The sequence below is a fragment of the Castor canadensis genome, chromosome 10 (assembly GCF_047511655.1).
Source record: "Castor canadensis chromosome 10, mCasCan1.hap1v2, whole genome shotgun sequence".
Taxonomy (NCBI): Eukaryota; Metazoa; Chordata; class Mammalia; order Rodentia; family Castoridae; genus Castor; species Castor canadensis.
The window spans coordinates 15339021-15360683 of NC_133395.1; the positions used below are offsets into that span (position 1 = coordinate 15339021).

General features: G+C 45.5%; 1 protein-coding gene across 6 annotated transcripts in view; it reads left to right on the forward strand.

Moving 5' to 3' along the window:
* Window positions 1-21663, forward strand: part of Abcc4 (ATP binding cassette subfamily C member 4 (PEL blood group)) — a 229483-nt gene that overhangs the window by 24142 nt on the left and 183678 nt on the right. For 2 of the 6 annotated variants that reach the window (XM_074043133.1, XM_020183142.2), the window contains exons 2-3: window positions 15370-15480; window positions 16036-16156. In XM_074043133.1, the coding sequence (XP_073899234.1) occupies window positions 15370-15480; window positions 16036-16156 (232 nt within the window). Of the gene's footprint in view, window positions 1-5411; window positions 5712-6515; window positions 6850-15086; window positions 15107-15369; window positions 15481-16035; window positions 16157-18677; window positions 18700-21663 lie in introns of those variants that run through there. The other 4 variants (XM_074043129.1, XM_074043130.1, XM_074043132.1 and 1 more) reach the window with 4 other exon arrangements.

The window sequence follows — 21663 nt, forward strand, 5'->3', positions numbered from 1 at the left end:
AGCTGTTAAGCTGGTTTTTCTCTCGGGCTCATGGACTCTGCTAGATGGGATTCTGTTTGGGTAATCATTTACCAAACCATTTGAGGAGACTTTTTAGAAGCCTGGGTCTCCATGTTCCAAGCAACCACTTCAGGTGTGTGGATTCAGAACCCCAACAGGTGGGATCTGGGTTTATGTTTCATGAACTTCCCATGGTGTTTCATTGCAGATTGGAATTTGAGGACTCCATTCTAGAGAGGATGGCCACAAGGCAGGAGGAGAGATCTTTAAACATTCTTGGTCTTTTCCTCTTGGTGCTGGCAGCACACGTTCTTATAGGGCTGGTAATAGGCTGGTGGGCACCAGGTTGAGGTTAACTGGGGTGGGGACAGGGAAGCTGTGGGAAAGAACAGAAGAGGCTGAAGGCAAGCTGACTTCTTGGTCCACAGAAGCTAAGGAAGTGGAATGTGAGCCTCTGTAGTAACTTCTGATACCAACTACTTGAAGCTGATCTAAACTTGACAGGCGAAGGGCTCAGTCTCCTTCAAGTATGCCCTCACTTCAGACATCAGCTGGAAGGTCAGGGATCCCAGGCTACTTTGGCTGTAAATTTGAGGCTTCCTGTGACTTCCCCAGGCTCAGTAAGAGTGACTCACAGAACTCAGGAAATTGGTATTCTTAGAATTTCAGTTTTACTGTAGCACATGGATACCAGTTGAGACCAGTCAAAGGGAGAGTCACCCAGGGACAAGCTTCCTTGTCCTTTTCCATGGAGTTGGAATATGTTACATCAGTGTGTGACAATACTCAGAACATTGCTGACCTAGAAAGGTCATCCAAGCTTTGTGTCCAGGGTGCTTATTGGGGTTTCATGCTGTAGACATGATTGATGGGTACCTTGACCATAGGCTCCAACTCAGTCTCCAGCACCCCTGACCCCCAGACTGCTATTGGACTGATAGCACTTCGCTCAAGGCCCATGCCTTTTATCACATGGTTAGTCTTTCAGCAGTGGCCTCCAGCCTGAGTCACTGTTAGCATAAACTGTCCAGGGCCCCACTGTGAGTCACCTTGTTAGCATTAACTGTTAGTCCCCACTCCTATGACCCTGGTAAATTTCCAGGACTTAGAGGAACAAGGACAAAGTCCAGCTTCCTTCCCTCCCACCCATCACCTTCCATTGCTCTGATGCCTCTGCCTTGACCTCCAGGACCCCTTCACCAGCTTGGAGAGTTTGGCAAAGGGCAAGTTGGAGAAGCCAGTAGCACAGCAGGGAGAAAGGAGAGAGACCATGAGGCATATCACTTGGGCCCTGGACCCTCAGAGTCTGGAGCTTGCTGGCACAAGGATCCTGACTCCCACTGTCTGGATTCGAATCTCAACTTCTTCATGTGCCCTTGGACAATCTGCTGTATCCGCTGTGTACCAGTTTCTTCATCCATGGGGACTAATAGTAATGGCACTGTGTCAGCTTCCCAAGGCTGCCATAACAAATGACTACACACTTGGTGGTTTAAAACCACAGAGATTCTCTTACAGTTCTGGAGATCAGCAGTCCAAAATCCAGGTGTAGCTTGGCCTTGCTCCCTCTGGAGACCCCGCAGGAGAATTTTCTTGGCCCCTTGAATCTTCTGGTGCTGGCAGTCCTTGGTTTCTGTGGCTTGTGACTACATCACTTCAGTCTCTACCGGTCTGCACGTTGTCTTCTGTTGTGTATGTATCAGGTCTCCTTCTGTCTCTTTTCTTTCTTTCCTCCTCCCCCTTCTTCTCCTCTTCTTCCTCTTCCTCTCATTTTCTTTCTTTTTTTGCTACTGGGGATTGAATCTAGGGAGTCATGCATGCTAAGCATTTGCTCTACCCTGAGCTACACCCCCAGCCCTGCCTCTTTCTTTTAAGGTCATTTGTCTTTGGATTTAGGCCCTACTTAGTAATCCAGAATGATCTCAAGATCCTTAATGTAATTACATCTGCAAATAAGGTGGTCCCCCTTTATCTGTCAGAGATGTGTTCCAAGATCCCCAGTGGATGGCTGAATGCTATATATCCTAAGCTTTGTTCCTATACATACATAATTCATGCCTAACATAAATAAATAGCTAATAATAAAACAATAATATCTAACAACAATAATAAGACAGTATAACAATGTACTACATATAAAAGTTACATGAATGTGTTTTTTCTCTCTTGCAAGAGTTAAGACAAATAACCTGTATTAATAATTTCCAATTGAGGTTGACTGTGGATAACTGAAACACCAGAAAGTGAACCCACAGTTAAGGGGGAGGTGACTGTACTCTTCCTTTATCTACATAACCTGCAGTCGTTTATCATACCTGGTTTGGATATGAAGTGGTCCCCCCCAAAGGCTCATGTGTTGGAGGTTAAGAGGTGATTGGATCATGAGGGACTAACTGCCAGTGAATTTAATCCATTGGTGGTTCATAGCTGAATGAGCTCTTAGGAGGTAGGGCCATGTTGGAGTAAGTAGGTCACTGGGGGCAGTGTCTTTTGAAGGGTCTTCTTTGTCCCTGGCTCCTTCCTCTCTTGCTCTCCCTGCTTCCTGGCTGCCGTGAAGTGAGCAGTTTTCCCCTGCCATGCCTTCCACCATCTTGTACCTCATGATGCCAGCCATTTATTGGTCTTTGACAATGGTTGTTGGAATAATTTTCTATTTCCTTATTTTGCCTTGTTTTAGTTTCTTGACTTATTTCTGTTATATGGATTGCCTGCTTTGAGTTCTTAGAGTAAATTAGTAATAGGATGGTTTAATTTTGAGTTCTGATTTCTGGTTCACTTGGGTTGTCTTTATGGCACATTGGAAGAGTTCCATGGTTAGGACCAAGCCCAAGGAGGTGAGATTTGTACTGAGGGACGAAAGGTTGAGAGGGCAAAACAGGTATGGTTTGCTTGAATAAAAGAATGTGACTAGTTAAATTGTTTATGCTTTCTTAATGTTTCTTCTTTCTTTCCAATCCAGTTCCTTGCCTTCCACAGTCCATCGTCTACCAAGAAACTTTAAAAAACTTTCACCATTTTTCTGCTGGCTTCTGGGTGAAGTCCACATTCCTAGGCTTTGAATACAAAACCTCTGGTTATTCTTTTACCGTACCAAACCATGCATCTTTGTTCCTGTTTTCTCCAAGCAATGTGTCTTCATGTATGATTCCATTTCTATCCATTTCTTATCCCCTCTTCCTACCTTGTCTCCTCAGTGAACTCTAGATTATTCTAGAGTTTGCTCAAACATTTCTTCCTGACCTAGCTGACCTTTTTTTGTTTGTTAGACTTGGCTAGTAACCAAGATCTGCTGGGGGAGGGGTAGTGGGTTTAAAAAGACCATCAATAGGGTCCATCTTGGTTTACTCTGCTTCAGGGATTTGAGATGGGACCCTGGATAGGTCAGTTACTCTTCTGGCTGAGGTTGGGAATTTGAGAATGAGCTGGGGTTGGAACTTGATGTATATATACCACACCTGTGCTTCTCAGCTGGGATGCCAAAGCACAGTGCATAGCAGGTTCTCTGGGGAAGGCAGGAGGCCCAACTTAGTGGCTTATAGGACCCACACAGGCTCAGTGTACATGGAATGGTGGGTGGAAGTTGCCAGCCATCAGTGGGGATATTAGAGGTCTGAATGCCATCTTTCATGTACTTGCACTGATAGGAAAATTTCAGAAGAGATGAGAACAAGAAAATGAGCAGGTGGGATTTGGGGTGTCTTTTGTCCTGGATGTGGGGCTGCTTATGTACTGGTAGGAAGGGCAAGAGGAAGCCTGGTTCAGTAGCTGAGGTGATGATGGATGGCAGCATATACAGTTTTGTTTCCCAGATGCAGCAGGAGAGGCCAAGGGTGTTTATAGCTGGAACATGGGACTAAGGAGACTGGAGGGCACTCTTTGAGGCTAGATGGCAGAGTGAAAGGGAGACCATGTTCCCAAGGTGAGCACGGGCCCCTGCTAAGATAGGAGCTGAGCCATAGGGGAATTGGCTAGTCATGAATGGGGTTTGGGGTTTTTCATGGGAGGGTCAGAAATGGAGGTCATTGTGGATGTGGGGGTCTTTGGGGGTGGCCATCTGATGATGGTGGGGGGAGAGCATGTGAGGCATGAAGGATAAGCCTTGAACAGACATGGGGACATTGTGGTCCCCAGTGGGTAGGCTGGCCCAATGGCTTCTGGGTGAATGGACTTCAGCACATGGGGACGTGTGGCTGAAGCTTGGAGGTGGGTCTTAGTACTATTCTGGGGAAGCTGCAGCCATGGGTGCCCAGAAGGAACAAGGCCTCTGAAGGGAGGGGTGGAAGGAACACCTGGTGTTCACTGAAGCGAAGCTTCTTTTTCAAAAGCTTCCGCTTTCTCTGTGTTGATTATTTATTTATTTTTAAATTGCATAGTGTTCTGAAACTTCCAGGAAGCCATGCTGAATGTTTCTGTGCCTGCGTGGACTCCTGACACTGTGGACACTGCTGGGGGTGTGGGCCCCTTGAGCAGCCTGGCTCTAGACCTCAAGTGGGCCGCTGTTCCTGGGGGGCATTTGGCTTCTACTGCTGAGAAAGCGACTTGCACTGTGTTAGTCATTCTAATTTCACTTCCTTCTTGCTTTGTGGGAAGCTAGAAGCCCTGCAGGAGTGGTAGCTAAGTGCGACTTGCGGAGGAGGCTGGAGTGGAAGGAGTCTCCAGGTGGCCCTCAGCTTTGATTGTCCCCTAGTCCATTTCCATGCAGTGCAGATACTCAGTTGAGTCCCAGGACCTGAGCCTGGCATGGAGTATGTGATGATGGTGGAGAGGCCGCCCTTGCCCTGGGTGACTGATCCCCCACCCCTCCCTTACCACAAGCAGACAGTGGTGCTAAGAGAGAGAATGCATAGTGGGGAACTGTCTACACCAGTGTTCTCAGACAAGGTCTCAACCCATTAGTGCGTCAGAAGTCACTTTCAACTGTTACCTCTTCCTTGTCTTTTTTGAATTAGAAATACTGTGTTAGCTGGGTGCTGGTGGCTTATGCCTGAAATCATAACTATTTGAGAGACTGAGATTGGGAGGATTGCAGTTTGAGGTCAGCCGGGGCAGGGAGTTCACAAGACCCCATTTCGGTGCAGTTGTATGCACCTGTTATCCCAAGCTACATAGGAGACTGAGATCGGGAGGATTGAGGTTACCGGCCAGACCGGGCAAAAGGTTAGCAAGATCCCATCTCAATGGAAAAAGTTGGGTGGTGGTGGTGTGCACCTGTCACCCCATCTCTGTTGGGAAGCATAAGTAGGAAGGTCTTGGTCCAGGCTGCCCTGGGCAAAAAAGCGAGAGTCCACTTTCAAAATAATCAGAGCAGAAAGGGCTGGAGGTGTGGCTCAAGCGGTAGAGTGCCTGCTTAGCAAGTGCAAAGTCCAGGACTGTCAAAAAAATTGTGATAAGTACATACAACCTAAAATGTTAACTGTTCTTAAGGGTCCAGTTCAGTGTCATCAATTATATTTACGTTGTCGTGCAACCATCACCACCATCCAAGTCTAGAGCTCTTCTCCTCTCGCAGAACTGAACCCCTGCACTACTTAAACTGCAACCGCCATTTTCCCTGTCTCTAATTTGATGACTCTTGAGTGCCTTCTGTGAGTGCGGTCCTTTGTCCTTTAATGCGGTCCTGTTTCACTTCGTGTAATGTTCTCAGGGTTCATCAAGTGATGACATGGGTTGGAATTTTCTTCCTTTGAAGGCTGAATAATACTTCATTACAGGTATGTACCGCATTTTGTGTATACATTCGTCTGTTGCCAGACACTTGGGTTGTGTCTACATTCTGCCTTTTGTGAATAGGGCTGCCGTGAACCTGGGTGTACAGTGACCGATGTGGTAGAGTAGAAGAATGTCAGAGTAATGGAGGGTAATGTGGAGAGCATCCACAGATCTTCTGAGTTTTGGGGTCTGGATATTTATTGGAAGTTCCTTGAGTTCTTTTAGCTCTTTTAGTTAAAAATTATAAATGAGTGCCATGTGCTGCTGGGATCTTATCTGTGGCCTTCAGTGGGTAACATCTGCCATGGAGTTTGTGCCAAGGAAGGTGGGGTTTCCTAGAGAGAGGTCAGAGCTCTCTGAAGGAGTTGGACCTTGAAGAAGGCATGCAGTCCGATGAAAAAGGACTTGCTAATTGCTGGTGGGAATGCAAAATGGTACAGCTACTTTGAAAGATAGTTTAGAGGTTTCTTACAAAACTAGACACACTCTTATCATATGACCTAGTGTGCTTCTTGGTGTTTACCTGAGTGAGGTTAAAATTTAGGTCCATAGCTGGGTGTTGTGGTTCATGCCTATAATCCCAGCACTGGGGGGGGTCTGAGGCAGCAGAATCATGAGTTCAGGGCCAGCCTGAGCTACATCACAAGCCTCTGTCTCAAAAACCCAAACCAAGCCAACTCCCAAAACTTGCAGCCACAAAAAACCTTGCACACAGATGTTTATAGCAGCATCCAAGGTGTTGTTCAGTGGGTAAATGGATAAGCTATGGTAGTTTAGTATTCAGTAGTAAAAAGAAATCAGCCGTCAAACAAAAAGGCACGAGGAACAGTAATGTGTATTACTAAGGGTGCGAAGCCAATCTGAAATATATCCTGTATGACTATGTGACATCCTGGAGAAGATTTACGGAGACAGTAAAAAGATGAGTATGAGCCAGGTGTAGGAGATGAGGTAGCAATGAATAGGTTGAGCACAGAGGACTTCAGGACAGTGAAAATAACTCTCTTTGATACTACGATAGCGGGTATGTGTTGTGATACATTTGCCTCTTGTCATCTGTGGAGCTTAGGGATGCTGATATGTCAACATAGGTTCATCAGTCCTAAGAAGTGGCCCGTTCTGGGGATGTGGCTGTGCTTTGTGAGTATGCGGGGCTCATGGGGACTTTGTACTTTCTGCTGTGAACGTAAAGCTGCTGTAAAAACTAAGGTGTATTAACATTTAACCCAAAAAACCTAAAAGCAAAAGAAAGGGTGGAGGTGTATTGGGTGGGGATGCAGGTCGGTGGATCAAGGTGTGTTCAGGGGACAAGGAGACAGCCGTGCTAGCCATGGGAAGGGGTTCTTGCTGTGATTGCAAAAGTAGGATGAGGCAGCTGAAAAATCCCAGGCACTCACACTGGTTGCGTGGACCGGGGCACGTGAGACGAACTTCTCAGTTAACATAAACGTACAGTGTTTATTTCCAGTAGACCGGTAAACTTTGAGCGATGTTTAGCCTGTTTGTAATTAAACAGATGTGAGTTATATGTTCACATGCATGTGATTCAGCTTCCAGAATAGTTCTTTACCCAAGTAAGGTATGTTCTTTCTCATGAAATGCTGCTTCATTAAGTTGCCTTACTCCTGTTTTCCCGAGAGGCCCCTTGAGCTTCGAAGCGAGAGCTGTGCCCTTCCTTGAGGAGGGTGTGTGTGTGTGGGGGGAGTGAGATTGAATCGTTTGGAAGAAAGCATCTGGTTCAAGCAGGCTCTAATAGCCAGGGTTTCAGAGTCAGCATCACACATTTAGGGGCTCAGAGGGGATCTTGGTGACAATTTAGTCCTGTATTTGGCAGGTGGCCCCAGGGCAGGCTAACGAGACTAGAATCACTTGCTAGCTATAAGTTCCTCTTATACTTGCAAGGACCTGTGGTCTCATCCCCACAGGTCCTTTGTGATTTGAGCAGCAAAATCAGAATTTTAAATGTGATTCCTCATTTTATTCTGTCAAGTGTTTTTTTGTTTTTTTTAAAGTGAAGAGACTGGGACACTTACCCATTCACGTTATGTAGATTCTTGGGGTTGGGTGGTTGTAACGTGGAGACAGTGTTGGGAAGATGTGATGATAGGATAAGGGAGGCTATGAAGAAGTGAACAGCATGGACTGGGAGAAAAGGAGGCCAGGGCCTGAAGATCTGGGGTAGGGTCTCTGTCCTGACCTCTTTCCATCTCTCTTTGCTTCCCAGCCTCCATAAGGCGAGCAGCCTTCCCCATCACATGCTCCCACCATGGTGTACTGCCTTGCCACAGGCCCAAAAGCAGTGGAGCCAACTGGCCATTGAATAAAATCTCAGAACAGCATGGGAGGACCTACAGTGGGGTCCTGGGCAGAGGGAGTGAAGGGGGCTGGGGACACTGGGAAGGAGGTGAACAGGTCCACATAAACCATATCACCATCATGTTGACATAGAACAGGCAGGAGGTGGAGGGGAAAGGGAAGAGCAAATAGATTTTAGGAATGGAGGAACCTCACCAAGGAGTAAGGAACAATAGTGTGATAAGTGCCACACTTGTTCAGTTTGCTTTGGCTGTCGGTCCATGACCCATGCATTCTGGGTGTTCCCATCAAATCCTGGCTGGATCCCGGAGACATCTGTGCCTGAGGAAGCATTGAATTTTAGGGGCTGGAGAATGGGGAGAGATGGAATGAATTGGTGTGTCAGGCCTACCTTGGAAGGAGGGTGGCCTTGGTGAACCAGAAGGGTTTTTTCTTTTTTGTTAAAACCATTACCCACTGGGTGTGGAGGTTGGGTTTGAGCTGAATTGTTAGGGTGCAATTCAGCATCCGGTCACGTATGACTAGAAGGTTCTCATCTGCACCCATTCACCTTATCTTGCCATCTTCCAGATACTTGTTTGCTGATGCCAGGCTAAGAACCAGCGCCTTTACAGACTCATTTAGTATTTATTTCTGCAACTCACAATTGTGAGTTTGATACCATAGGCTAGTAATGGGTTTTAGAGTTTAACTATATCAAAATTGGGGATTTGCAGAAGATGCGTTCATTTATTAGACCAATCTGAGGGCCACCTGTGTGCCCAACACGTTCTAGGTGTGGGCAGCACAGCAAACATCACATAAAACTCCTTTCTTTTTGGAGCATACATGCTTTAGGGGAAAACATCACTAAAATAAAAGATGAAATATAATAATGGTGACAGGTGCTAAGTGGGAACTTTAAGCGTGGGTGAAGGCAAAGGATGGGCCTCATAGAAAGGTCATTGTGGTCACTCCTGGGTAGACTTTGAAAGTGGAAGTAATGGTGTTTGCAGATGGCCTGGACGTACGATATTAGAGACGATGTAGAGATGACTCGGATCTTGAGAATCTGAGCAGTGGGAAAGATGTGATTGTTACTCACCAAGAGGGAGGAAAAACCTTGGGAGGAAAGGATTTTGGAGGAAGACAAGGTGATCTGTTTTGGACAGTTTCAGAAGAGAAGCAGGTATATCGAACGAGCAGTTTGTAACATGAGTTTGGAGGCATTGTTTTTTGTTTAGCAAAGTTATGTTCATTTCAGAAAATCATTTTGTTTTTTGTTTTCTTTGTGGGTGTGGTGGTTGAGACAGGTCTCACTGCATAGCTCAGGCTAGCCTTGGGTTTATGTACCTCCTGCCTTAGCCTCCCACATGCTGGGATTACAGACATGAATTACGCCTAGCTCAGAAAATTACTTTATACATGTAAGTTGTTGAAGCTTTAGTAAGGCTGATTTAGAGGAAAACATATAATACTCTGAAAAATTCTGCTTACAGTGCCATATATAAAGTAATATTCAATTCTGTCAGTAAAATCCCATTTCTTCCAAAATTCACTTAAGGATTTTGCCTACATCTGGAAGGAAACCTTAACCTTTCCTTTGTATGGAGTCCGGTCTCTGAAGATACAATGGAAACTTCCAGGAGCACCATTTTTTTAGTGGAGCCATTTCAGAGAAGGATTTAAAAAGGGAACAGTGGGCTGTGTGCTAACCTTTCTACTGGGGGATGTGTGGAGAGCGAGAAAGGCGTTCTCACACATTTCCTTAGGAATATAGGAAGAGGGATGAACAGTGGGAACTGAATGAGGAACAAAAAACCACACAGTTGTATTAGGTGTTTTGTTTTTTTAGGTTTTTGTTTTTGGTGGTGGTATTGGGGTTTGAAGTCAGGGCTTCATGCTTGCTAAGTAGGTGCTCTACCACTTGAGTCACTCCTCCAACCCTTTTTTCCTTCTGGTTGTTTTTGAGATAGGATCTTACATTTTTTCTGGGCCAGTCTGGACTGCAATCCGCCTATTTTATGCTTCCCAACATAGCTACTAGGATGACAGGCACACACCATGCCCAGCTATTGGTTGAGATGGGTCTTATGAACTTTTTTCTCAGGATGGCCTTCAACTGTGATCCTCCTGAACTCAACCTCCCAAGTAGCTGGGACTATAGGTGTGAGCCACGGGTGCCTGACTTTGCATTAGGATTTAAGGATGCCAAGGTTAGGAGTCAGGGCTAAAGTTGTATTAGTCAGCTTTCAATTACTGTAACAAATACCTGAGAAAATCAGCTTATAGAAAAAAGGCTTATTTTTGCTCACAGTTTTGGAAGTTTCATTTTATGAGTGATTGGCCCCATTGCTTTCGGCCTGTGGTGGCACAGTACATCACAGCAGCAGTGTGTGGCAGAGGAGGCCTGTTTACCTCATGATCAGGTACAAAAGAAAAGAAAAGAAAAGAGGGGACTGGGGTCCCAATATTCCCTGCCAGGGCACGTCCCCAGTGACTAACTTCCTCCTGCTAGGACCCACCTCTTAAAGTTACTGCCACCTCCCAATAGTGCCAAACTGGGGACCAAGTCTGTAAGAGACATTTAGGCTCCAAATTATAGCAAGGGTGGTATGTGGCCCAGCAGATAATTGCTCAAAGACATAGGAATGACACTAGAACTTTGGTCCTTTTCTCCCTTAATAGAAAAGGTTGAGGGAAGGACGCATTTAAGGTCAAGGTCTAGTTCACATGATTCTGGATATCAGGAACATCCTGTAATATCAGGGAACTTAAGTGAAGTCGTTTCATAGGCTGCCCTGGAGAACTGACATCCAAGGTGCCCTCAGCCTTCTCTTGCTGTCTCAACTCTCATCTAAGCTAGGGACTTGGAGGGTTTAAGCAGAGACATGCTTCTCACTGGACTCATGGGGGTAAGTTTGGTAATTAGATAGCAGAGAAAAATCTGCCTGCCCTCCCACAGCTGCTCTTTTCCTGTTTTTACTTCCAGTACAGGGGGAGGTGGTACTTCTTTTCTTTTATGGAATATATTTATAGGGTCCTAAAAGGTCATAAAAGGCTTAAATTTTTGAGAGGAGTATAAAATACTGAATTGTTTCATTAAAGAAAGAGAATATTTTTGATTTTGATTCAACAAATATCAAGTAACGAAACAGTATTTTAGTTCCATCTTGGCCATTGGTTACAACAAAAGTCAAGAAGAAGGGCGTAAAGGGAAATAGAACTCTCCGGATGTTGAGACTGAGAGGGCTGAAGGGAGAACAGGAGAGAGAGAAAGAGAAAGGGAGGGGACTTATGAGCCCATAGGCATGCTAGCTTTTATTTCTTCCTCCCCTTTTATGTGTGGTGAGCAGGGACTTCCTGGAAATTGAGTACGTGGGTCCAGCCACAGAGAGGGGAACTAGGACTTTTTTCCAGGATGCTGAACTCAGATCTCGTATTTTCCTTTATATCACATTGGAGAAACACTATTCAGAACTTCTCAAATTCTTGAAAAAATAAAACACCGATAACAATAAGCAAAACATCCAAACACTAATAAATTTGTGTGTAAGAGTCTCTTGCCATCTGGAAATGATGCTGTGAGCTATTTTACTGTTTCTTCTGGCGTCAATCTCTGTCTCTCTCAAGCTGATGGCTTCCTGTGTTTGGAATTGAGCATGACTTTGTTATTTGGTCTTCTTTTGATTTGCACTCTAGGGCAATTCAAGATAATGCAGCCATCTGTCTTATCCAAGACTTCATTCGTTCAATGCTGTTTATTGTGCATATGTAGTTTGGGAGTAGTTGTGGCCCTGAGGAGTTTTAGTTCATGCTGGGACAGTTAAGAGAAATGCTGCTACTGTACTAAGGGTTGTGGACAAAGAGGGAAAGAGACTAACCCTGGAGAGGACTCTTGACAGAACTGGTTGGGGAGTGACTCATTTGGCAGTGGTCTGAAATTGTTGACTAAACCCCCGAGGGACTTCATTTACAGTCATCCATTGCTTAATAACAGGACACTTTCAGAGGGATTGTCACTAGGTGATTTTGTCAGTCTGGGAGCATTGAAGAGTTGCTTACGCATCACTAGTCCAGGCAGTTTTAGGGACCACCATCGGATATGCAGTCTATTTTTGATTGAGATGTTATTTGGCACTTGGCTATATGTAATTTCTTTTATAGATGGTGAAAGAGACTTTAGTCTTTGTCCCAGTAGGCCACATACCTTATGTCTCAGCCTGGCATTTTGAGATTAGGGAAGTGAGAGGGATTGTTGTGACTTCTTTTATTAGAAACTTTGAGTCTTTAATTAAAGATTCGTTAATTCAACAGGTGGCATTCCTTCTAATAGAATTCCTGAATATAATGCAGTTAACTGTTCAGCACATGGAACACGGATAGCATTTTCACCTTCCTTAGCTTTTGTTGGGGGAGGGACACTGAGGTTTGAACTCAGGGCCTCGTGCATGCTAAGCATGAGCTCCACTGCTGAGCTATCCCCTGAGCCCCTTGCTTAACTTTTAACTCTTCCCCTTTTCAGTCTGCAAAGAGCCCAGTGAATTCCGTTTAGAATCACTTACTGGAAAGTCCCGAGTGATGCATTCCTGGAAGGAAAGGTGTCAAGTGTGTAGGAGACCTCTCCACATGTCTGGGAGACCCACCTATGTTGAGCTTAGGCAGGCCAGGTGACAGTCTTCTGGAACCTTAGGGGGAAGTGGGGAGAAAGAGTAGGGCTGATTGGTTCCTCTTCCTATTGGGTGAATAAGAATCCCCAAGGTGGGTCGGGCAGAGGCACTGGAGTTTTCTGGGACCCTGAGTTTAACGTGGATACCTGTGTATGTATGCTCCAGTCCTGGGGGCTGTGGACATTCCCAGGTCAAACCTTTGTGCCCTTAGAAAGCCCTGGGACACCCTGAGTTCTGAGGAGAAGCTAAGTGGAAGCTGATTTTATGTCTTGCTTCTTAGTACCACTGAACGCCCATCATTTAACGACATCAGATCCCCCAAAACCATGGACTCCCCAAAGGAACAGCTTCCCAGGTTACATGTTCTCCTGTAAAACATGCCTACTAACTGAAGATGCCATATGGCCAGAGAGCACAGGTGAAAGAAATTTGCTAGATTATTTTATCTATCAAAGTTAGTAGAGACTTTCTAATCAGGCCCAGATGTGATTACTTAAGAGAGATGCTCTGGGACTGTCCCACAAATGCTGGCTAATTGTCCCGAGGGCTTCTGAAAGGTACTCAATGCAGAATCCCTAGCAACAAGGAATCCAGCCATGAGGGGAAAAGTCTCTGGAACAAGTTACTGTTGAGTCTTCACTGATTTACAGCCATGGCATGACCATGGCTAATACTTGTCTGCTGGAACTTTGTAGTGTTCAAAGCCACACAGTTGATCTCAAAAACCAAGCTATGTGTTAGCTTCAGATGTCCTCCCCATTTTCCCAAGGTCCATAAAAGAAAGAGTATGACTGATTCTAAGTCGTGCAACCGGAGAGGAGCAGAGTCTAGACTCTAGTGCCAGAGGATTTGCAGCTAGGATGTGCTCAGGCAGAATTTTAGAGAGGGTTTTGCAAGGCATTATCATCCATGCCAGCTCTATTGCCAAGGACGTGAGTTTATAACAACTGTAGGATAAAGGACCCTGCAGGTTGCAAATCTGTTTGATGGAAAAGCTCACAAATCTGTATTTCTTTTTGGAGAGGGGTGGACTGAGAAATGGAACTATTTAGTGATGGGCAAAATGTCATGGAGGTAGAAGTTAAGGGGAGAATGACAGAGGCTGGGTGCCCTGGGTTCCAGTACCAGGACTGGGGTGAGAATCTTGTCTGTAGCTCCTAGACTAGAGCTTAAAGGAACCAGGCTCCCAGGGTTAGCAAAGACTGAAGCCTTGTTTCTGTGATTGCATCCCTAAAGATTCATGGATTCATTTATTTAGCAAACGTTCATGGAGCCCTTCTTTTTCTTCTTTGCCCGTGCTGCCAGGGATAAAGCAATCAATAGCAGAATCACAGTCTACTTTAATGGGTTATTATCTGGCCTTAGAAATGTCCTAATCCTGCAAAAAATCAATAAACTAATGTTTACCTTTGGGTTATCTCTGAAGGTTATTTCATTCTTGACGAATAATGACCGTTTTGATTTTTTAATCCTCGAGGTATTTGGTTTTTTTTTTTCTGTTTTTTTTTTTTGTCTTTTTTTATTGTTTTATTATTCATATGTGCATACAAGGCTTGGGTCATTTCTCTCCCCTGCCCCCACCCCCTCCCTTACCACCCACTCCGCCCCTTCTCTCTCCCCCCCCTCAATACCCAGCAGAAACTATTTTGCCCTTATTTCTAATTTTGTTGAAGAGAGAGTATAAGCAATAATAGGAAGGAACAAGGGTTTTTGCTGGTTGAGATAAGGATAAATATACAGGGAGTTGACTCACATTAATTTCTTGTGCATGGGTGTTACCTTCTAGGTTAATTCTTTTTGATCTCACCTTTTCTCTAGTTCCTGGTCCCCTTTTCCTATTGGCCTCAGTTGCTTTTAAGGTATCTGCTTTAGTTTCTCTGTGTTAAGGGCAACAAATGCTAGCTAATTTTTTAGGTGTCTTACCTATCTTCACCCCTCCCTTGTGTGCTCTCGCTTTTATCATGTGCTCAAAGTCCAACTCCTCGAAGTATTTGAATAAGTTCTTTGTCCTCTGCTGTTTTTATTTTTCCTTCGATAATTAGTAAGTACTTTGTAGAGCGAGGTTATATGAATATTCTATTTCTCATTGAACTTTTACCAACTAGTTTTGGCTTCTGTTGGTAGTTTTCTAACTCCATTGTTCCTTCCGTGCAAGAACTTTTCCTTTTTTCCCTGTTACATCTCAATAAGGATTCATGAACTCCTTGGTTATTCAGTGTCTATGACTCACTGTTACCGTGATGTATTTGAATGCTCAGACTATCCCAGGTTTGTCTCATATGACCTCCTCAGGCTGACCCATCCTTATGATTCTCTGAAAACTTCCTTATTGTATGGTGCAGGATGTTCATGGGCCGTCTTGTACTTTCTCTGCCCTAGTCTTGGAGTTAGCCATTTCTTCAAGGAGCCCTTGTTCCTTTTAGGGGAGAATGGTATTCAGAAACCAAGATCTGGGTGCTGGAATGCCCTCTCGGTGGATAGAGCTGATGTGTGTGTGTATGTGAGAGAGAGAGAGAGAGAGAGAGAGAGAGAGAGAGAGAGAAAAAAAAAGAGAACATGTGCACATAATTAATTTTTCTAGGGCTCTGTATATTTAAATGCACATTTTTATAAAACACCTGGAGGTGGGATTCTTCTTAAATACAAACGTACAGTTTTGGATATATGTCATTGTTTTTCTCTTAATTTTTAACAGGTGGTTAAACCCCTTGTTTAAAATTGGTCATAAAAGGAGATTAGAAGAAGATGATATGTATTCAGTGCTTCCGCAAGATCGCTCAAAACACCTTGGAGAAGAGCTACAAGGGTAAGCAAGAGGCAAGAAAGAGAAGGGTAGGAAGGATGAGAACTTCTGAGTGTGGCTTGTGACTTGGCACGGGCTTGGCCATCCCATGGGTCCTTTGCTTTCCATCAGGACCTCTTGGGGCCTAGGTCCTCTGACATCACATACCTCCCCTCAGGCTGTCCCCAGGGTTGGCCTATGTTGATGGCCTGGTAGAAACGTGTTTCTGGTAGAAGTGGAAGGAGCCAGTGTTGCAGGTCTTGAATGCCTGAGATCGGTCCCTAGAGCAGGTGTCCGGCTTGTCTGCACCTTGTCTGTCATCTCGGGCTACTAAGTGTGATGTTAAGTCAGCAAACTCGGTAGTAACTTGTTCCCAAGATTTCTTCCCTCGAGGCCTGTTTTTTTGGTGCTACAGATTCTGCATGTTGTGTTTTAGGAGCCCTAGGGACAGTTAGCCAGCATTTGTGGGACAGCCTCAGAATGCCCTGTAATAAATGTCTGTCTGTCCCATTGCCACCTGCCCTGTTTTATCATATGACAGCATGTCCTGTTTTTCACCTAGCTTTTGTCTCATTGTAGGTACTGGGATAAAGAAGTCTTCAGAGCCAAGAAGGATGCACGGAAGCCTTCGTTAACAAAAGCAATCATAAAGTGTTACTGGAAATCTTACGTAATTTTGGGAATTTTTACATTAATTGAGGTAAAGGTTTTTATACTTAGTGAATTGTTTTTCAGTATCTATGGAGGAGACATGCTAGCACTGATCAGTATTTAAATAGAAGGGAACCATATGAGAGAAGAGGCCAGGTGGGTTTTGAAAATGTGCTGAGGAGTGGGCATAAAATATGTCTGGAAGCCTGATGTAGCTCAATAATGGTGTTTATCTCTGAAAGGGGGTAAATACTTAAGTGACTGAGGCCTGAGGGCATTCCTATGTTTTTGTTTTAAACAGTTAAAATCTGGTATCTTGGAAGAATGTACTGTTTTATACTAAGCTGTGACAGTGTTGGTGCTCAGTAAATGTTATGAATTCCAAGAACCATCCTCAATCAAAAGAGGATCCTACAGCCTGGAGGAGATGTACCACATGTGGCTTAGAGAAAGTATACTTGGATCAGAGCCCAGAATGATATAAGACATTTTACTGGTGCCTGACATATAATTGTTAACCTAATTATGCCAAATCTGATCAGTGCTTTCCGGGAAGGACTTGGGGGTCCTGTGTGTGGGTTAGCTGGATTACCCCAGAGGTCAGAGCTCTCTGGAGCCCAAGAGCTGCCCCCTTCCTAGTGAGTCAGATTGGTTCTGTGGAGGAGGTCTGACTTGTATCCCAGTGAATTCATGCACCGTCTCGGTTTCTTGTCCTTGTTGGGATGGATTGCTAGTTGAAGGTAGAATTTTGGTAGCCTGGCATTGTAGAGTGTGGAAGGAGATATTCAGTGGAAAAATCTAAGACAGTAAGCCCTGAGGGCAATGACCTCTGTTATCTTGAAGAGTGTCTGCTGGAGTCCTTCAGTAAGATAGTCTTCTGCCTGGGCACAGTGGCAGATGGTCTGCTTGTTCTGGTTGGTCTGTGATGTGTTGGAAGGGATGCTGAAAAATTGGCTGGGTGACTTGTGCCCTTGATGGTATCTTACTGCAGCCCTTGGGACCTTGGAAGTCCTGTGAGACATGAGTATAATTGGGGTGGAAGTTGCAGTTCTATGAAAGGGTGGCTTTCTGTACAGGAGGGTGAGGAGTTGTCACAAATGCATTTGGTGAGATGAGTGTACCAGTTGATTTGAAGCAAGAGGAGATGGGATGGCTCCTGCTTAGCATACTCTGTTTGTGTTGAAGGACCGTGTGACAGAGGACAGGGGAGGTGTATAGTGAGCTCTGCTCTATACCACTGGAGAGGTATCTGCCAGGTAATGGTAACAGAGATGGTTCGGTGAGATTGATGTTGTCACTGGTGGCAGGGGTGTGTTGACCAGTGTGCCAGAGGGTGAATGCTGCCTTAGAAAGGGGGCCACCCAGAGTGAGGGCCAGGTGGAGATGTAGCAATGGGGCTGATTTGGGGGTGGTAGAGGGTGTAGGAACCTTTCAACCCCCCAGCCCATCTTTGACTCATGCCAGGGTGTTCCAATGCTGAATTTCCACATAGTCCCAGCAAGTTTTGGTTTGAACTAAATAGCATAGCAGCTGGTGTTGCTGTGGCCTGTGTGTGTGGAGTTTCTTGGCTACATGTGGTAAAACCTCACCAGCAGAGTCCCCAGGATTCTGCAGACCAGGGAGCCCTGGAGCTTTGGTGTGTGCTGATGCCCAAGCCATGTGTCTGGTAAGATGTGGACAGGAGCAAGTAGCCTCTAAATGTCTTTACCTAAGTGTCAGATCACCTATTAGAGCGGGTGTGTCCCTCTCCTAATCCTGCTTTCCCTTTGTTAGTAGGTGCTTAAGAAATTGAAAACAGGGTGATCTTGCAGGGTAGCACAGGGGCTGGGCTTATGAGTTTATAGCTGCCTTGCTATCACAGGCTGCCTGGTGTTTGGATGGGGTCTCCTAAGCCCCGTCTTGGTGACCAGATCTCATTTCAGAATGAGCTGAGGATCTTGCTGGGCAGACTTTATGGGAGATATAGTCACAGAGGGAAATGCTGCAGAAGTTGTGTGAGAGAGGAAGCTCCACTGCAGAGATGGAGCCATTAATGTCAACCTTGGCCAGCCCTGGTAGTACTTACTGCCGGGGGAGGGGAGTCGGGTGTGGGAAAGGAAGGCCAAGACTGGGGAGAGCTTAGTGCAGTTAATAGAATACTAGCCTGCCTTTTAAGGAGGTTGATTAGGCAGTCAGGGCAAAAATGGGGGGAGCAGAGACCTGGCAAACACGGGGTTCACTCTCAGGAGGAAGAGGGCAAGTCGTCACAGTAGTAGCAGTACTGGAAGCAAGCAGTATAGTACTCACAAATACTAGTAGCAATATTAGAAGCAACAGCAGCGGCAGTAGGACTCAGCAGCAGCAACTGTAGTACTCAGCAGTTCTAATAGGTAGTGCTAGAAGCAGCAGCAACAGTACTGAGCAGCACTACAGCAGTATTATCAGCAGGGTAGTACTCAGCAGTGCTTTTGGCGGGGTTCGTACTCGGAACGCTAGTGTTCTCCAGTCCCAGAAGAGTGCTGGTAGCAGCAGAGGTCTCTCCGCATTGTAGTACTGCCTGCAGCAGTACTAGTAGTTTTAATAACGCTCACAATAAGAAGAATTTGAAAAATGGTGTGTACCGGCTTCATGAATACTTTATATAGAATATTCCTTTTATTTCTGTGGCTGCCTCGGTGAGGTGGGAGTTGTTCTTATTAGCCCCACTTTTGGGAGGACTGTGAATGTCAAATAGTTATATAGTGTGCCCAGGGCCAAGGTTTGGTCTCAAGAGCTCTGACTCAGGAGCTGAACCCTCTAGATCCATAGCTCGTGCAGGGTCCTGAAGTATGTCTTGACCTTGTTCTCCGGCCTCAAGTGCATGTCTCTTGACCCTGGCCTGGGGTCACACGGTGGAGTGTGGCTGCAGAAGTCAGATTGGGGATCGCCAATTAGGATAAAGTCTGGGTTACACATCCCCTGGGGCCAGAATGTCATAGGGATACTGGCAGCCAGACCATGGCCCTTTGGAAAGCTGCTTCCTACCCATCGCCACCACCAGATGGCCTGGCTGGGGCTGTCCTCCTGACCCACATTCTTCCACATCCACACTGCTAAGACTCCACTAGGTCCATGTCCTTGGATGGCGACATCGAGATTATCATGGTCCTGGCAGAGGCCGAGTGTTCTGTTTCTACAGAGCCTTGGCCTGAGTGAGTGACCAGATCCATCACTAGGGCAGCTGTTCTGTCTTGGTGTCCGGCACATTTTCTTGATCACAGGGTGGGCCTGGACCTTAGGTATTAGGAGTGGTACAGTGTTGCCTGGGCCTTTCCCAGGACGGCGCTTAGGTTAGCCCTGAGTTTATACCAATACCTTTTTGGTCTCTCGTGTAAAACTAGATAGTGCTGGTTTTTCCTAGAGGACAGTGGTGACTAGTATTTGATGCTCACTTTGAACTTTGCGTCTTTGATGTAGTATCTCACAGAACTTTTTGTTCCAGTGCAGTGAATTCCAGGTTGCTAAGGTTCTTCTGAGCTCAACGAGGTAAAATTTTTTTGTTTCGTTTGTTTATCACTGTCAGTGGAAAGAAGCCTGGATTCCAATACAAACACCCTTGTTCTCGCAGATTTGCTGTTGACACTGCTGTTTCGGAGAAGTCAGAAGTAATTTCTTATAGTGAATGAAGCTAGTAAGGATCCTGTTACATTCCCAAAATCATTTTCAGATGGTCTTCTGGCTGTTCAGTCATTAAAACTAGTAACTGAATCAGACAGAATAGACATTAGTTTAATATTTGATTTTATGAAGTGGTTTTTTTGTTTGTGATCTTGTGTGATGTTGTGTACTGGTCTTTTTTTTTTTTTTTTTTTTTGGTGGTACTGGGGTTTGAACTCAGGGCTTTGTGCTTGCTAGGCAGGTGCTGTACTTCTTGAACTCCATCTCCAGCACTTTTTGCTCTGGTTATTTTAGAGATAGGGTCTTGCTTTTTACCTAGGCTGGTCTAAAATGTGGTCCTCCTATTTTATGCTTCCTGTCATTTCTAGGATGACAGGCATGCTGCCACGTTCAGCTTTTTTCCGTTCAGATGGTGTCTCTCAAACTTTTTTGCTAGGCCGACTTGGAACCTCGATCCTTCTGATGTCAGCCTCCTGTGTAGTGTGGGATGACAGGTACACACCACTGTGCTCAGCTCTGTGTATTGGTTTTTAAGTTTTAGGTAGTAGAAGATCTAAACCCACCTGTCATTTTATAAAAAGCAGATATTTTTCTTGTGTGACCTCCAGTGCCTTTGTCTCCCTTTCCACCCTCTCACCCCACCTCCCAGTGGACACGACACCCACGTGGAAACTGACTTCTAAGCTGTGTGTTACCTAGCCAGTTCTTGAGCAGGGCCGTCTCCAGTACTTACAGGGGTACTAGCAGGAAGAGGCAGGTGACACCTATTTCATGGGAGGCTTCAAGGTTGAGGTTTCAAAGCAGGGCACACCTTGTCCTGGGAGAATTGAGGAGTGATTTCAGTGCTTCGAGAAATGAGTACAGGGATGAGAGTGAGTGTACACTCTTGCAGGCTGGTGTTGGCAAGAGCAGAGCAGGCCAGAAGTACCTGTCCCCTGTGTGCTTCAGGGCAGTGCCATGGGACTGAAGCGAGCCTCCACCTGCCCATAGGCCTCAGCATGAAGAGTTGCAGCGTGGGAGACTCTGCACACACAGGCTGCCTGCTCACGGCATCCTGGGTCTGTGCTTTGAGACGTGAGGTGTCTCACCTGCTGCAGTGTGAAGGTGGAGAACATTAGGGAGCCGGTGTGCGGCCGCTTCTGCTAGCTCTGATAGAGGAAGAGTGGTGGTGGGGGGGAGTTGGACCTTATTCCCTTGACTTAGTAAATGGACCTAGCTGGCCACCAGCCTGACCTGTTGGCCTTTGTTCAGGGCTTTTGCTCTGATTGTTTATGCTCCAGGTGGTGGCTATAGGAAGTTGCTGGAGGCTTATGTCTAAGTAAATCCTCACCTTGGAACTCAGTTTATAGGCTGGAAGTAAACAAAGTTATCTGAGTTCCATAGTGACATTCATGCCTGCTCTAGGGCTGATTCCCTGAGAGCTGTGCTGCACCTTCATGTCCCCTCTTTCTGCCAAGAGGCCCTCATCTTCTGTTCCACACAGCTGGTGCCAAAGATACTGGGGCTACTGAAGATGACCCAGCTAGGGAGAGGTGGAGGAGGGTTTAAACATTCTTGGGCGCCTTATAGTAGCCTAGTGACAGTCACAGGACTGACCGTGAGTCATAAAAGAGCAAATGCTTTAAAAGCATGGATTTAAAATCCATTTTCTTAAAAAAGTCAGGGGATCAGGTGACTCATTTGAAAAAAGGTTGTGTTCTTATGGTAAAAAACTAAAACCAAGAACACAACAACAGAAAACTGCTAAAAAAGTGAAACTTGTAACAGCTGCCTGGAAAACTTGTTTTTCTTTTGAATGACTTTGCCCAGGATTCTTGTTTTGCCACGATTGTCTGTAAGCAACATTGGAATTTTGCAAACCCTTTTCCTAAGACTTTTTCCTTTTTAAAATTTTTGCTGTGCAGAGGATGGAACCCTGGG